The sequence below is a fragment of the Parambassis ranga genome, chromosome 19, assembly GCF_900634625.1.
Source record: "Parambassis ranga chromosome 19, fParRan2.1, whole genome shotgun sequence".
Classification (NCBI taxonomy): Eukaryota; Metazoa; Chordata; class Actinopteri; family Ambassidae; genus Parambassis; species Parambassis ranga.
In genome coordinates this window covers 1,380,819-1,399,070 of record NC_041039.1, presented here as the reverse complement: position 1 = coordinate 1,399,070, position 18,252 = coordinate 1,380,819, and the positions used below count along the sequence as shown (strand labels likewise).

The 18,252-nt window shown below is 45.4% G+C and overlaps 1 protein-coding gene across 1 annotated transcript in view; it reads right to left on the bottom strand.

The window, feature by feature from the left end:
* Positions 1-865: 865 nt before the first annotated feature.
* LOC114451564 (uncharacterized protein CFAP97D1) overlaps positions 866-18,252 on the bottom strand; it is a 50,831-nt gene continuing 33,444 nt past the window's right edge. The window contains exon 5 of the mRNA XM_028430292.1: positions 866-964. Within this exon, the coding sequence (XP_028286093.1) occupies positions 866-964 (99 nt within the window). The remainder of the gene's footprint in view (positions 965-18,252) is intronic.

Genomic DNA, 18,252 nt, shown 5'->3' with positions numbered 1-18,252 from the left:
TTAGGTATAAAACATTGCAGATGCCTCTAGGTCACCACATGTCAATCTGAACTTGTCTGTGTTTCTTTTTTTTTTTTTTTTGTCCTTTGTATTTTTATAATAGAACCCAAATGAACTGTGGAATGTAGCTCTTATAGCTCTTAGTAGTTATTAATCTTCTCTCTCTCTCTCTCTCTCTCTCTCTGTGGAAACTTTATTTCTGAGAAGACTCATGAAAGCGTAGAAATGTACAGATGCTGCCTCCCAGTGGAATATAATTTGTTTGCTGGAAATGTATGTAAAACTTCATGTTGTAGAGTAGGAGAAATGTATATTTTGAGAATATGGAAGATAAAAACGTTGAAAAGCATTTATTTCCCCTTTTTTGAGGCTGGAATGCTATCTGAAGCTTGAAAGATGAAGAGGTTGAATGTTTTACATGTACAGAAACAGAACAGAAAGGAAAGAAAGAATAAAATCTGTCTATGTGAATCCAATATGCTCCTCTCTTTGCAGTAAATAATCTAAATGACACATAAGGACAGTGAGCAACATAACACACCGAGAGCAATACATTTTAACTGAGGCAATATCATCAACAGATCTAATAATAAATAAATTAAATTAAACACAATTTGAATGTTGACATTATTATTAACAGAGCCTACTTTCTGCTAACTTCACAGACGGCAAACCAATAATGTCTCAAATCCCTATTACACTTGCAGTGCGCAGGATAGTGTTCGCTCAGAAGATTAGCTAGTGAAATTGTGCTATTGTTTCCTGAGAATGCAAATTGTGCTGGGTGTCATTTAAAGCAACACTACATGTTATGAAAGCAGTTAGCTGAGGAAACGTTGATTCTTTGGGGACAAATTCGGGGCTCTCAGGTTTCTCTGTTGGTCCTGTTGGTGTTAGAGCTGTTGTAGCTTGAAGACTGCTCACTGCCCTCCACTGCTGCAAACTTCACCTTCCTGTGAAACCTCTGCAGACACAAGAACACAGCCAGCTATGATCACTCAGCCTCAACAAACACGTTTACAAGACAAAGTTCCTGTTGCTAGCAGGTGGCGCTATGACCGTGTCATCCTATTAGCATATATAACTGTTCAGACTCAGGTCCATAGCAGTACTGTAAGATTTTGTCCACATTGCATAAAGTATGTTGGTGGTACTGCAGAAAATACAGTGTTTCTTTGCAATGGCGAATGGTCAACTTTGAGGCCACGCCCCCGCCACACCATAACTCTTTTGAAAGAGTTTTGGAATGCGTCTATTCCTGATGGTGTCCTGAGTGGACACAATGAATTTCAGCTCGATTGGATGAAGTATGTATGTTTTGTAGCAGGGTCACAAATAGGCAAAAATGGCCACAAAAGTCAAAATGGTGGACTTCCTGTTGGGGTTGGAGGGGGGGTCCAAGAGACTTTTTTGTGCGTCTTGAGGTGATACATATGTTTGCCAATTGTCATGACCCTACTCAAAACAGGCCAGGGGGGCAGGCAGAAAAACCTATGAAAACACAAGATTTTGTGTAGCCAGTAGGTGGCGCCGTGTCAAATCCCCAATATTGTTGTATAGGTGTGTTTATGGTCAGACTCTGTTCATACATGTGACATTTGGTACAGATCGGACAGTAAACACAGAAGTTATAGCGACTTCCGGTTTCCTGTGAAATCGCCAAACTTTGAGGCCACACCTCGGCCACACCATCAGAGTTTTGGAAAGCGTCTATTCCCTATGGTGTCCTGAGTGGACACAGTGAATTCCAGCTCAATTGGATGAAGTATGCGAGGCGTGAAAAGTTTTGTAGCAGGGTCACAAATCGCCAAAAATTAACAGAAATTTCAAAATGGCGGACTTCCTGTTGGGTTTGGAGGGGGGGTCCAAGAGACTTTTTTGTGCATCTTGGGGTGATAAACATGTGTGCCAATTTTCGTGACCCTACTCAAAACAGGCCACAGGGGCAGGCAGAAAAACCTATGAAAACACAACATTTTGTGTAGCCAGTAGGTGGCGCTCTGTCAAAGCCTCAATATTGTTGTCTAGATGTGTTTAGGGTCAGACTCTGATCATACATGTGACATTTCGTACAGATCGGACAGAAAACGAAGAAGTTATAGAGACTTTCTGTGTCCTCAGAAATGGTCAAACTTTGAGGCCATGCCCCGGCCACACCGTCAGACTTTTGTAAGAGTTTTGGAATGCGTCTATTCCCTATGGTGTCCTGAGTGGACACGGCGAATTTCAGCTCAATCCGATGAAGTATGCGAGGCGTGAAAAGTTTGGCAGCAGGGTCACACATCGCCAAAAATGGCCACAAAAGGTAAAATGGCGGACTTCCTGTTGGGTTTGGAGGGGGGGTCCAAGAGACTTTTTTGTGCGTCTTGAGGTGATACATATGTGTGCTAATTTTCATAATCCTGTGTCAAACTGGCCAGCGGGGCTACGCGTTAGGGCAAAAAATACAGGGAGTTCCTTTGTAATGGCGAATGGTCAACTTTGAGTCCACGCCCCCACCACACCGTAATACCTTTGTAAGAGTTTTGGAATGCGTCTATTCCCTATGGTGTCCTGAGTGGACACAGTGATTTTCAGCTTGATTGGATGAAGTATGCGAGGCGTGAAAAGTTTTGCAGCAGGGTCACAAATCGCCAAAAAATAACAGAAATTTCAAAATGGCGGACTTCCTGTTGGGTTTGGAGGGGGGATCCAAGAGACTTTTTTGTGCATCTTGGGGTGATAAACATGTGTGCCAATTTTCGTGACCCTACTCAAAACAGGCCACAGGGGCAGGCAGAAAAACCTATGAAAACACAACATTTTGTGTAGCCAGTAGGTGGCGCTCTGTCAAAGCCTCAATATTGTTGTATAGATGTGTTTAGGGTCAGACTCTGATCATACATGTGACATTTCGTACAGATCGGACAGAAAACGAAGAAGTTATAGAGACTTTCTGTGTCCTCAGAAATGGTCAAACTTTGAGGCCACGCCCCGGCCACACCGTCAGACTTTTGTAAGAGTTTTGGAATGCGTCTATTCCCTATGGTGTCCTGAGTGGACACGGCGAATTTCAGCTCAATCCGATGAAGTATGCGAGGCGTGAAAAGTTTGGCAGCAGGGTCACACATCGCCAAAAATGGCCACAAACCTTCAAATGGCGGACTTCCTGTTGGGTTTGGAGGGGGGGTCCAAGAGACTTTTTTGTGCGTCTTGAGGTGATACATATGTGTGCCAATTTTCATAATCCTGTGTCAAACCGGCCAGAGGGGCTACGCGTTGGGGGCGCTATAGAGCCATTTTTATATGTGCATTTCAAAAGTCAGCAAATTTCAAAATTTTTCGGGCGAATGAATTTTTCTACCAAGTTTGGTGAGTTTTTGGGCATGTTAAGGCCCCCAAAAATGCGATCTTAGGGGGGGAAGGAAAAAAAAATGAAAAATTAAAGCTGCAAGCAGCATTGCGGGCCCTCGCGCACCTTGCGATCCGCAGGGTCATCGCAGTCTTCTCTCCTATGCTCTCGTCTCCTATACTGTCCTGTGCTATGCTCTCCTCCTCTCATTTCCACAGATATACAACAAACACATGTTTACAACCAAACTTTCCTGCTACCAGTAGGTGGCGCTATGACCGAATCATCCTATTAGCATATATATCTGTTCAGACCCGGGTCCATAGCAGTAGTGTAAGATTTTGTCCACATTGCATAAAGTATATGGGTAGTACTGGATAAAACACAGCGAGTTCCTTTGTAATGGCGAATGGTCAACTTTGAGGCCACTCCCCTGCCACACGGTAATACTTTTGAAAGAGTTTTGGAATGCGTCTATTCCCTATGGTGTCCTGAGTGGACACAGTGAATTTCAGCTCAATTCCATGAAGTATGTGAGGCGTGAAAAGTTTTGAAGCAGGGTCACAAATAGGCAAAAAATGGCCACAAAAGTCAAAATGGCGGACTTCCTGTTGGGTTTGGAGGGGGGGTCCAAGAGACTTTTTTGTGCGTCTTGGGGTGATACACATGTGTGCCAATTTTCATGATCCTGTGTCAAACTGGCCAGCGGGGCTACGCGTTAGGGCAACAAATACAGGGAGTTCCTTTGTAATGGCGAATGGTCAACTTTGAGGCCACGCCCCCGCCACACCGTCAGACTTTTGTAAGAGTTTTTGAATGCGTCTATTCCCTATGGTGTCCTGAGTGGACACAGTGAGTTTTAGCTCATTTGGATGAAGTATGCGAGGCATGAAAAGTTTTGTAGGAGGGTCACAAATCGCCAAAAATTAACAGAAATTTCAAAATTGCGGACTTCCTGTTGGGTTTGGAGGGGGGGTCCAAGAGACTTTTTTGTGCATCTTGGGGTGATACACATGTGTACCAATTTTCATGACCCTACTCAAAACAGGCCAGGGGGGCAGGCAGAAAAACCTATGAAAACACAACATTTTGTGTAGCCAGTAGGTGGCGCTCTGTCAAAGCCTCAATATTGTTGTATAGATATGTTTAGGGTCAGACTATGATCATACATGTGACATTTCGTACAGATCGGACAGAAAACGAAGAAGTTATAGAGACTTTCTGTGTCCTCAGAAATGGTCAAACTTTGAGGCCACGTCCCGGCCACACCGTCAGACTTTTGTAAGAGTTTTGGAATGCGTCTATTCCCTATGGTGTCCTGAGTGGACACGGCGAATTTCAGCTCAATCCGTTGAAGTATGCGAGGCGTGAAAAGTTTGGCAGCAGGGTCACACATCGCCAAAAATGGCCACAAACCTTCAAATGGCGGACTTCCTGTTGGGTTTGGAGTGGGGGTCCAAGAGACTTTTTTGTGCGTCTTGAGGTGATACATATGTGTGCCAATTTTCATAATCCTGTGTCAAACCGGCCAGAGGGGCTACGCGTTGGGGGCGCTATAGAGCCATTTTTATATGTGCATTTCAAAAGTCAGCAAATTTAAAAATTTTTCGGGCGAATGAATTTTTCTACCAAGTTTGGTGAGTTTTTGGGCATGTTAAGGCCTCCAAAAATGCGATCTCGGAGGGGGAAAAAAAAAAAAAATTAAAGCTGCAAGCAGCATTGCGGGCCCTCGCGCACCTTGCGATCCGCGGGGTCATCGCAGTCTTCTCTCCTATGCTCTCGTCTCCTATACTCTCCTGTGCTATGCTCTCCTCCTCTCATTTCCACAGATATACAACAAACACATGTTTACAACCAAACTTTCCTGCTACCAGTAGGTGGCGCTATGACCGTATCATCCTATTAGCATATATCTGTTTAGACTCGGCTCCATGGCAGTACTGTAAGATTTTGTCCACATTGCATAAAGTATATGGGTAGTACTGCATAAAACACAGCGAGTTCCTTTGTAATGGCGAATGGTCAACTTTGAGGCCACTCCCCCGCCACACGGTAATACTTTTGAAAGAGTTTTGGAATGCGTCTATTCCCTATGGTGTCCTGAGTGGACACAGTGAATTTCAGCTCAATTGCATGAAGTATGTGAGGCGTGAAAAGTTTTGAAGCAGGGTCAAAAATAGGCAAAAAATTGCCACAAAAAGTCAAAATGGCGGACTTCCTGTTGGGTTTGGAGGGGGGGTCCAAGAGACTTTTTGTGCGTCTTGGGGTGATACACATGTGTGCTAATTTCATGATCCTGTGTCAAACTGGCCAGCGGGGCTACGCATTAGGGCAAAAAATACAGGGAGTTCCTTTGTAATGGCGAATGGTCAACTTTGAGGCCACGCCCCCACCACACCGTAAGACTTTTGTAAGAGTTTTGGAATGCGTCTATTCCCTATGGTGTCCTGAGTGGACACAGTGAATTTCAGCTCAATTGCATGAAGTATGTGAGGCGTGAAAAGTTTTGAAGCAGGGTCACAAATAGGCAAAAAATGGCCAGAAAAGTCAAAATGGCGGACTTCCTGTTGGGTTTGGAGCGGGGGGTCCAAGAGACTTTTTTGTGCGTCTTGGGGTGATACACATGTGTGCAAATTTTCATGATCTTGTGTCAAACTGGCCAGCGGGGCTACGTGTTAGGGTAAAAAATACAGGGAGTTCCTTTGTAATGGCGAATGGTCAACTTTGAGGCCACACCCCCACCACACCGTAATACTTTTGTAAGAGTTTTGGAATGCGTCTATTCTGTATCGTGTCCTGAGTGGACACAGTGATTTTCAGCTTGATTGGATGAAGTATGCGAGGCGTGAAAAGTTTTGTAGCAGGGTCACAAATCGCCAAAAATTAACAGACATTTCAAAATGGCGGACTTCCTGTTGGGTTTGGAGGGGGGGTCCAAGAGACTTTTTTGTGCGTCTTGGGGTGATACACATGTGTGCCAATTTTCATAATCCTGTGTCAAACAGGCCAGAGGGGGCAGGCAGAAAAACCTATGAAAACACAACATTTTGTGTAGCCAGTAGGTGGCGCTCTGTCAAAGCCTCAATATTGTTGTATAGATGTGTTTAGGGTCAGACTCTGATCATACATGTGACATTTCGTACAGATCGGACAGAAAACGAAGAAGTTATAGAGACTTTCTGTGTCCTCAGAAATGGTCAAACTTTGAGGCCACGCCCCGGCCACACCGTCAGACTTTTGTAAGAGTTTTGGAATGCGTCTATTCCCTATGGTGTCCTGAGTGGACACGGCGAATTTCAGCTCAATCCGATGACGTATGCGAGGCGTGAAAAGTTTGGCAGCAGGGTCACACATCGCCAAAAATGGCCACAAACCTTCAAATGGCGGACTTCCTGTTGGGTTTGGAGGGGGGGTCCAAGAGACTTTTTTGTGCGTCTTGAGGTGATACATATGTGTGCCAATTTTCATAATCCTGTGTCAAACCGGCCAGAGGGGCTACGCGTTGGGGGCGCTATAGAGCCATGTTTATATGTGCATTTCAAAAGTCAGCAAATTTCAAAATTTTTCGGGCGAATGAATTTTTCTACCAAGTTTGGTGAGTTTTTGGGCATGTTAAGGCCCCCAAAAATGCGATCTTAGGGGGGGAAGGAAAAAAAAAAAATGAAAAATTAAAGCTGCAAGCAGCATTGCGGGCCCTCGCGCACCTTGCGATCCGCAGGGTCATCGCAGTCTTCTCTCCTATGCTCTCGTCTCCTATACTGTCCTGTGCTATGCTCTCCTCCTCTCATTTCCACAGATATACAACAAACACATGTTTACAACCAAACTTTCCTGCTACCAGTAGGTGGCGCTATGACCGAATCATCCTATTAGCATATATATCTGTTCAGACCCGGGTCCATAGCAGTACTGTAAGATTTTGTCCACATTGCATAAAGTATATGGGTAGTACTGCATAAAACACAGCGAGTTCCTGTGTAATGGCGAATGGTCAACTTTGAGGCCACTCCCCTGCCACACGGTAATACTTTTGAAAGAGTTTTGGAATGCGTCTATTCCCTAGTGGTGTCCTGAGTGGACACAGTGAATTTCAGCTCAATTGCATGAAGTATGTGAGGCGTGAAAAGTTTTGAAGCAGGGTCAAAAATAGGCAAAAAATGGCCACAAAAGTCAAAATGGCGGACTTCCTGTTGGGTTTGGAGGGGGGGTCCAAGAGACTTTTTTGTGCGTCTTGGGGTGATACACATGTGTGCCAATTTTCATGATCCTGTGTCAAACTGGCCAGCGGGGCTACGCGTTAGGGCAAAAAATACAGGGAGTTCCTTTGTAATGGCGAATGGTCAACTTTGAGGCCACGCCCCCACCACACCGTAAGACTTTTGTAAGAGTTTTGGAATGCGTCTATTCCCTATGGTGTCCTGAGTGGACACAGTGATTTTCAGCTTGATTGGATGAAGTATGCGAGGCGTGAAAAGTTTTGTAGCAGGGTCACAAATCGCCAAAAATTAACAGAAATTTCAAAATGGCGGACTTCCTGTTGGGTTTGGAGGGGGGGTCCAAGAGACTTTTTTGTGCATCTTGGGGTGATACACATGTGTGCCAATTTTCATGACCCTACTCAAAACAGGCCAGGGGGGCAGGCAGAAAAACCTATGAAAACACAACATTTTGTGTAGCCAGTAGGTGGCGCTCTGTCAAAGCCTCAATATTGTTGTATAGATGTGTTTAGGGTCAGACTCTGATCATACATGTGACATTTCGTACAGATCGGACAGAAAACGAAGAAGTTATAGAGACTTTCTGTGTCCTCAGAAATGGTCAAACTTTGAGGCCACGCCCCGGCCACACCGTCAGACTTTTGTAAGAGTTTTGGAATGCGTCTATTCCCTATGGTGTCCTGAGTGGACACGGCGAATTTCAGCTCAATCCTATGAAGTATGCGAGGCGTGAAAAGTTTGGCAGCAGGGTCACACATCGCCAAAAATGGCCACAAACCTTCAAATGGTGGACTTCCTGTTGGGTTTGGAGGGGGGGTCCAAGAGACTTTTTTGTGCATCTTGAGGTGATACATATGTGTGCCAATTTTCATAATCCTGTGTCAAACCGGCCAGAGGGGCTACGCGTTGGGGGCGCTATAGAGCCATTTTTATATGTGAATTTCAAAAGTCAGCAAATTTCAAAATTTTTCGGGCGAATGAATTTTTCTACCAAGTTTGGTGAGTTTTTGGGCATGTTAAGGCCTCCAAAAATGCGATCTCGGAGGGGGAAAAAAAAAAAAAAAATAATAATCCTAAGGGTTTCAATAGGGCTCTTGCACCATTCGGTGCTCGGGCCCTAATAATAATCCTAAGGGTTTCAATAGGGCTCTTGCACCATTCGGTGCTCGGGCCCTAATTAAAGCTGCAAGCAGCATTGCGGGCCCTCGCGCACCTTGCGATCCGTGGGGTCATCGCAGTCTTCTCTCCTATGCTCGCGTCTCCTATACTCTCCTGTGCTATGCTCTCCTCCTCTCATTTCCACAGATATACAACAAACACATGTTTACAACCAAACTTTCCTGCTACCAGTAGGTGGCGCTATGACCGTATCATCCTATTAGCATATATATCTGTTTAGACTCGGCTCCATGGCAGTACTGTAAGATTTTGTCCACATTGCATAAAGTATATGGGTAGTACTGCATAAAACACAGCGAGTTCCTTTGTAATGGCGAATGGTCAACTTTGAGGCCACTCCCCCAGCCACACGGTAATACTTTTGAAAGAGTTTTGGAATGCGTCTATTCCCTATGGTGTCCTGAGTGGACACAGTGAATTTCAGCTCAATTGCATGAAGTATGTGAGGCGTGAAAAGTTTTGAAGCAGGGTCACAAATAGGCAAAAAATGGCCACAAAAGTCAAAATGGTGGACTTCCTGTTGGGTTTGGAGGGGGGGTCCAAGAGACTTTTTTGTGCGTCTTGGGGTGATACACATGTGTGCTAATTCTCATGATCCTGTGTCAAACTGGCCAGCGGGGCTACGCATTAGGGCAATAAATACAGTGAGTTCCTTTGTAATGGCGAATGGTCAACTTTGAGGCCACGCCCCCGCCACACCGTCAGACTTTTGTAAGAGTTTTTGAATGCGTCTATTCCCTATGGTGTCCTGAGTGGACACAGTGAGTTTTAGCTCATTTGGATGAAGTATGCGAGGCGTGAAAAGTTTTGTAGGAGGGTCACAAATCGCCAAAAATTAACAGAAATTTCAAAATTGCGGACTTCCTGTTGGGTTTGGAGGGGGGGTCCAAGAGACTTTTTTGTGCATCTTGGGGTGATACACATGTGTACCAATTTTCATGACCCTACTCAAAACAGGCCAGGGGGGCAGGCAGAAAAACCTATGAAAACACAACATTTTGTGTAGCCAGTAGGTGGCGCTCTGTCAAAGCCTCAATATTGTTGTATAGATGTGTTTAGGGTCAGACTCTGATCATACATGTGACATTTCGTACAGATCGGACAGAAAACGAAGAAGTTATAGAGACTTTCTGTGTCCTCAGAAATGGTCAAACTTTGAGGCCACGCCCCGGCCACACCGTCAGACTTTTGTAAGAGTTTTGGAATGCGTCTATTCCCTATGGTGTCCTGAGTGGACACGGCGAATTTCAGCTCAATCCGTTGAAGTATGCGAGGCGTGAAAAGTTTGGCAGCAGGGTCACACATCGCCAAAAATGGCCACAAACCTTCAAATGGCGGACTTCCTGTTGGGTTTGGAGGGGGGGTCCAAGAGACTTTTTTGTGCGTCTTGAGGTGATACATATGTGTGCCAATTTTCATAATCCTGTGTCAAACCGGCCAGAGGGGCTACGCGTTGGGGGCGCTATAGAGCCATTTTTATATGTGCATTTCAAAAGTCAGCAAATTTCAAAATTTTTCGGGCGAATGAATTTTTCTACCAAGTTTGGTGAGTTTTTGGGCATGTTAAGGCCTCCAAAAATGCGATCTCGGAGGGGGAAAAAAAAAAAAAAAAAAAAAAAAAAAAAAAAAAATAATAATCCTAAGGGTTTCAATAGGGCTCTTGCACCATTCGGTGCTCGGGCCCTAAAAATAATAATCCTAAGGGTTTCAATAGGGCTCTTGCACCATTCGGTGCTCGGGCCCTAATTAAAGCTGCAAGCAGCATTGCGGGCCCTCGCGCACCTTGCGATCCGCGGGGTCATCGCAGTCTTCTCTCCTATGCTCTCGTCTCTTATTCTCTCCTGTCCTATGCTCTCCTCCTCTCATTTCCACAGATATACAACAAACACATGTTTACAACCAAACTTTCCTGCTACCAGTAGGTGGCGCTATGACCGTATCATCCCATTAGCATATATATTTGTTCAGACTCGGGTCCATAGCAGTACTGTAAGATTTTGTCCACATTGCATAAAGTCTTAGGGTGATACACATGTGTGCTAATTCTCATGATCCTGTGTCAAACTGGCCAGCGGGGCTACGCATTAGGGCAATAAATACAGTGAGTTCCTTTGTAATGGCGAATGGTCAACTTTGAGGCCACGCCCCCGCCACACGGTATTACTTTTGAAAGAGTTTTGGAATGCGTCTATTCCCTATGGTGTCCTGAGTGGACACAGTGAGTTTTAGCTCATTTGGATGAAGTATGCGAGGCATGAAAAGTTTTGTAGGAGGGTCACAAATCGCCAAAAATTAACAGAAATTTCAAAATTGCGGACTTCCTGTTGGGTTTGGAGGGGGGGTCCAAGAGACTTTTTTGTGCATCTTGGGGTGATACACATGTGTACCAATTTTCATGCCCCTACTCAAAACAGGCCAGGGGGGCAGGCAGAAAAACCTATGAAAACACAACATTTTGTGTAGCCAGTAGGTGGCGCTCTGTCAAAGCCTCAATATTGTTGTATAGATGTGTTTAGGGTCAGACTCTGATCATACATGTGACATTTCGTACAGATCGGACAGAAAACGAAGAAGTTATAGAGACTTTCTGTGTCCTCAGAAATGGTCAAACTTTGAGGCCACGCCCCGGCCACACCGTCAGACTTTTGTAAGAGTTTTGGAATGCGTCTATTCCCTATGGTGTCCTGAGTGGACACGGCGAATTTCAGCTCAATCCGTTGAAGTATGCGAGGCGTGAAAAGTTTGGCAGCAGGGTCACACATCGCCAAAAATGGCCACAAACCTTCAAATGGCGGACTTCCTGTTGGGTTTGGAGGGGGGGTCCAAGAGACTTTTTTGTGCGTCTTGAGGTGATACATATGTGTGCCAATTTTCATAATCCTGTGTCAAACCGGCCAGAGGGGCTACGCGTTGGGGGCGCTATAGAGCCATTTTTATATGTGCATTTCAAAAGTCAGCAAATTTCAAAATTTTTCGGGCGAATGAATTTTTCTACCAAGTTTGGTGAGTTTTTGGGCATGTTAAGGCCTCCAAAAATGCGATCTCGGAGGGGGAAAAAAAAAAAAAAAAAAATTAAAGCTGCAAGCAGCATTGCGGGCCCTCGCGCACCTTGCGATCCGCAGGGTCATCGCAGTCTTCTCTCCTATGCTCTCGTCTCCTATACTCTCCTGTGCTATGCTCTCCTCCTCTTATTTCCACAGAGATACAACGAACACATGTTTACAACCAAACTTTCCTGCTACCAGTAGGTGGCGCTATGACCGTATCATCCTATTAGCATATATATCTGTTCAGACTCGGGTCCATAGCAGTACTGTAAGATTTTGTCCACATTGCATAAAGTATATGGGTAGTACTGCATAAAACACAGCGAGTTCCTTTGTAATGGCGAACGGTCAACTTTGAGGCCACTCCCCCGCCACACGGTAATACTTTTGAAAGAGTTTTGGAATGCAGCTATTCCCTATGGTGTCCTGAGTAGACACAGTGAATTTCAGCTCAATTGCATGAAGTATGTGAGGCGTGAAAAGTTTTGAAGCAGGGTCAAAAATAGGCAAACAATTGCCACAAAAGTCAAAATGGCGGACTTCCTGTTGGGTTTGGAGGCGGGGTCCAAGAGACTTTTTTGTGCGTCTTGGGGTGATACACATGTGTGCTAATTTTCATGAACCTGTGTCAAACTGGCCAGCGGGGCTACACATTAGGGCAAAAAATACAGGGAGTTCCTTTGTAATGGCGAATGGTCAACTTTGAGGCCACGCCCCCACCACACCGTAAGACTTTTGTAAGAGTTTTGGAATGCGTCTATTCCCTGTGGTGTCCTGAGTGGACACAGTGAATTTCAGCTCAATTGCATGAAGTATGTGAGGCGTGAAAAGTTTTGAAGCAGGGTCACAAATAGGCAAAAAATGGCCACAAAAGTCAAAATGGCGGACTTCCTGTTGGGTTTGGAGGGGGGGTCCAAGAGACTTTTTTGTGCGTCTTGGGGTGATACACATGTGTGCTAATTCTCATGATCCTGTGTCAAACTGGCCAGCGGGGCTACGCATTAGGGCAATAAATACAGGGAGTTCCTTTGTAATGGCGAATGGTCAACTTTGAGGCCACGCCCCCACCACACCGTCAGACTTTTGTAAGAGTTTTGGAATGCGTCTATTCCCTATGGTGTCCTGAGTGGACACAGTGAGTTTTAGCTCATTGGATGAAGTATGCGAGGCGTGAAAAGTTTTGTAGGCAGGGTCACAAATCGCCAAAAATTAACAGAAATTTCAAAATTGCGGACTTCCTGTTGGGTTTGGAGGGGGGGTCCAAGAGACTTTTTTGTGCATCTTGGGGTGATACACATGTGTACCAATTTTCATGACCCTACTCAAAACAGGCCAGGGGGGCAGGCAGAAAAACCTATGAAAACACAACATTTTGTGTAGCCAGTAGGTGGCGCTCTGTCAAAGCCTCAATATTGTTGTATAGATGTGTTTAGGGTCAGACTCTGATCATACATGTGACATTTCGTACAGATCGGACAGAAAACGAAGAAGTTATAGAGACTTTCTGTGTCCTCAGAAATGGTCAAACTTTGAGGCCACGCCCCGGCCACACCGTAAGACTTTTGTAAGAGTTTTGGAATGCGTCTATTCCCTATGGTGTCCTGAGTGGACACGGCGAATTTCAGCTCAATCCGTTGAAGTATGCGAGGCGTGAAAAGTTTGGCAGCAGGGTCACACATCGCCAAAAATGGCCACAAACCTTCAAATGGCGGACTTCCTGTTGGGTTTGGAGGGGGGGTCCAAGAGACTTTTTTGTGCGTCTTGAGGTGATACATATGTGTGCCAATTTTCATAATCCTGTGTCAAACCGGCCAGAGGGGCTACGCGTTGGGGGCGCTATAGAGCCATTTTTATATGTGCATTTCAAAAGTCAGCAAATTTCAAAATTTTTCGGGCGAATGAATTTTTCTACCAAGTTTGGTGAGTTTTTGGGCATGTTAAGGCCTCCAAAAATGCGATCTCGGAGGGGGAAAAAAAAAAAAAAAAAAAAATTAAAGCTGCAAGCAGCATTGCGGGCCCTCGCGCACCTTGCGATCCGCGGGGTCATCGCAGTCTTCTCTCCTATGCTCTCGTCTCCTATACTCTCCTGTCCTATGCTCTCCTCCTCTCATTTCCACAGATATACAACAAACACATGTTTACAACCAAACTTTCCTGCTACCAGTAGGTGGCGCTATGACCGTATCATCCTATTAGCATATATATCTGTTCAGACTCGGGTCCATAGCAGTACTGTAAGATTTTGTCCACATTGCATAAAGTATATGGGTAGTACTGCATAAAACACAGCGAGTTCCTTTGTAATGGCGAATGGTCAACTTTGAGGCCACTCCCCCGCCACACGGTAATACTTTTGAAAGAGTTTTGGAATGCGTCTATTCCCTATGGTGTCCTGAGTGGACACAGTGAATTTCAGCTCAATTGCATGAAGTATGTGAGGCGTGAAAAGTTTTGAAGCAGGGTCACAAATAGGCACAAAATGGCCACAAAAGTCAAAATGGCGGACTTCCTGTTGGGTTTGGAGGGGGGGTCCAAGAGACTTTTTTGTGCGTCTTGGGGTGATACACATGTGTGCTAATTCTCATGATCCTGTGTCAAACTGGCCAGCGGGGCTACGCATTAGGGCAATAAATACAGTGAGTTCCTTTGTAATGGCGAATGGTCAACTTTGAGGCCACGCCCCCGCCACACCGTCAGACTTTTGTAAGAGTTTTGGAATGCGTCTATTCCCTATGGTGTCCTGAGTGGACACAGTGAGTTTTAGCTCATTTGGATGAAGTATGCGAGGCGTGAAAAGTTTTGTAGGAGGGTCACAAATCGCCAAAAATTAACAGAAATTTCAAAATTGCGGACTTCCTGTTGGGTTTGGAGGGGGGGTCCAAGAGACTTTTTTGTGCATCTTGGGGTGATACACATGTGTACCAATTTTCATGACCCTACTCAAAACAGGCCAGGGGGGCAGGCAGAAAAACCTATGAAAACACAACATTTTGTGTAGCCAGTAGGTGGCGCTCTGTCAAAGCCTCAATATTGTTGTATAGATGTGTTTAGGGTCAGACTCTGATCATACATGTGACATTTCGTACAGATCGGACAGAAAACGAAGAAGTTATAGAGACTTTCTGTGTCCTCAGAAATGGTCAAACTTTGAGGCCACGCCCCGGCCACACCGTCAGACTTTTGTAAGAGTTTTGGAATGCGTCTATTCCCTATGGTGTCCTGAGTGGACACGGCGAATTTCAGCTCAATCCGTTGAAGTATGCGAGGCGTGAAAAGTTTGGCAGCAGGGTCACACATCGCCAAAAATGGCCACAAACCTTCAAATGGCGGACTTCCTGTTGGGTTTGGAGGGGGGGTCCAAGAGACTTTTTTGTGCGTCTTGAGGTGATACATATGTGTGCCAATTTTCATAATCCTGTGTCAAACCGGCCAGAGGGGCTACGCGTTGGGGGCGCTATAGAGCCATTTTTATATGTGCATTTCAAAAGTCAGCAAATTTCAAAATTTTTCGGGCGAATGAATTTTTCTACCAAGTTTGGTGAGTTTTTGGGCATGTTAAGGCCTCCAAAAATGCGATCTCGGAGGGGGAAAAAAAAAAAAAAAAAAAAATTAAAGCTGCAAGCAGCATTGCGGGCCCTCGCGCACCTTGCGATCCGCGGGGTCATCGCAGTCTTCTCTCCTATGCTCTCGTCTCCTATACTCTCCTGTCCTATGCTCTCCTCCTCTCATTTCCACAGATATACAACGAACACATGTTTACAACCAAACTTTCCTGCTACCAGTAGGTGGCGCTATGACCGTATCATCCTATTAGCATATATATCTGTTCAGACTCGGGTCCATAGCAGTACTGTAAGATTTTGTCCACATTGCATAAAGTATATGGGTAGTACTGCATAAAACACAGCGAGTTCCTTTGTAATGGCGAACGGTCAACTTTGAGGCCACTCCCCCGCCACACGGTAATACTTTTGAAAGAGTTTTGGAATGCATCTATTCCCTATGGTGTCCTGAGTAGACACAGTGAATTTCAGCTCAATTGCATGAAGTATGTGAGGCGTGAAAAGTTTTGAAGCAGGGTCAAAAATAGGCAAAAAATTGCCACAAAAGTCAAAATGGCGGACTTCCTGTTGGGTTTGGAGGCGGGGTCCAAGAGACTTTTTTGTGCGTCTTGGGGTGATACACATGTGTGCTAATTTTCATGAACCTGTGTCAAACTGGCCAGCGGGGCTACACATTAGGGCAAAAAATACAGGGAGTTCCTTTGTAATGGCGAATGGTCAACTTTGAGGCCACGCCCCCACCACACCGTAAGACTTTTGTAAGAGTTTTGGAATGCGTCTATTCCCTGTGGTGTCCTGAGTGGACACAGTGAATTTCAGCTCAATTGCATGAAGTATGTGAGGCGTGAAAAGTTTTGAAGCAGGGTCAAAAATAGGCAAAAAATGGCCACAAAAGTCAAAATGGCGGACTTCCTGTTGGGTTTGGAGGGGGGGTCCAAGAGACTTTTTTGTGCGTCTTGGGGTGATACACATGTGTGCTAATTTTCATGATCCTGTGTCAAACTGGCCAGCGGGGCTACGCGTTAGGGCAATAAATACAGGGAGTTCCTTTGTAATGGCGAATGGTCAACTTTGAGGCCACGCCCCCACCACACCGTCAGACTTTTGTAAGAGTTTTTGAATGCGTCTATTCCCTATGGTGTCCTGAGTGGACACAGTGAGTTTTCAGCTTGATTGGATGAAGTATGCGAGGCGTGAAAAGTTTTGTAGGCAGGGTCACAAATCGCCAAAAATTAACAGAAATTTCAAAATTGCGGACTTCCTGTTGGGTTTGGAGGGGGGGTCCAAGAGACTTTTTTGTGCATCTTGGGGTGATACACATGTGTACCAATTTTCATGACCCTACTCAAAACAGGCCAGGGGGGCAGGCAGAAAAACCTATGAAAACACAACATTTTGTGTAGCCAGTAGGTGGCGCTCTGTCAAAGCCTCAATATTGTTGTATAGATGTGTTTAGGGTCAGACTCTGATCATACATGTGACATTTCGTACAGATCGGACAGAAAACGAAGAAGTTATAGAGACTTTCTGTGTCCTCAGAAATGGTCAAACTTTGAGGCCACGCCCCGGCCACACCGTCAGACTTTTGTAAGAGTTTTGGAATGCGTCTATTCCCTATGGTGTCCTGAGTGGACACGGCGAATTTCAGCTCAATCCGATGAAGTATGCGAGGCGTGAAAAGTTTGGCAGCAGGGTCACACATCGCCAAAAATGGCCACAAACCTTCAAATGGCGGACTTCCTGTTGGGTTTGGAGGGGGGGTCCAAGAGACTTTTTTGTGCGTCTTGAGGTGATACATATGTGTGCCAATTTTCATAATCCTGTGTCAAACCGGCCAGAGGGGCTACGCGTTGGGGGCGCTATAGAGCCATTTTTATATGTGCATTTCAAAAGTCAGCAAATTTCAAAATTTTTCGGGCGAATGAATTTTTCTACCAAGTTTGGTGAGTTTTTGGGCATGTTAAGGCTCCAAAAATGCGATCTCGGAGGGGGAAAAAAAAAAAAAAAAAAAAAATAATAATCCTAAGGGTTTCAATAGGGCTCTTGCACCATCGGTGCTCGGGCCCTAATTAAAGCTGCAAGCAGCATGGCGGGCCCTCGCGCACCTTGCGATCCGCGGGGTCATCGCAGTCTTCTCTCCTATGCTCTCGTCTCCTATACTCTCCTGTCCTATGCTCTCCTCTCATTTCCACAGATATACAACAAACACATGTTTACAACCAAACGTTCCTGCTACCAGTAGGTGGCGCTATGACCGTATCATCCTATTAGCATATATATCTGTTCAGACTCGGGTCCATAGCAGTACTGTAGTTTACTAGTAGTTCCTAGGATTCATAGAAGTAGAATGGGAGGACGAGCTTTCAGCTATCAGGCACCGCTATTATGGAACCAGTTACCAATCTGGGTCCGAGAGGCAGACACTGCCTCCACCTTTAAGACTAGACTTAAAACTTTTCTGTTTAGTAAGGCGTACGGTTAGCCTTAGACCTAGTGTGTAGCACAGCTATGCTGCTCTAGGCCTACGTTGTCGGGGGGCACAAACATGATCCACTGAGCAGTTTCCCTCTCACCCTCTAACCTCTCCTTTTCTCTCCTTAGTCTGGCTCACACTGGTCTCAAGACCTGGATGATGACCTGCAGTCCGGCCCGTGAAGTCTCTCTTGCTTTACGTTGTCGGGGGGCACAAACATGATCCACTGAGCAGTTACCCTCTCACCCTCTAACCTCTCCTTTTCTCTCCTTAGTCTGGCTCACACTGGTCTCAAGACCTGGATGATGACCTGCAGTCCGGCCCGTGAAGTCTCTCTTGCTCTACGTTGTCGGGGGGCACAAACACGATCCTCTGAACACCCTCTGACCTCTCCTCCACTCTCCTTAGTCTGGATCATACTGGGTAATATCGTCTCATAATC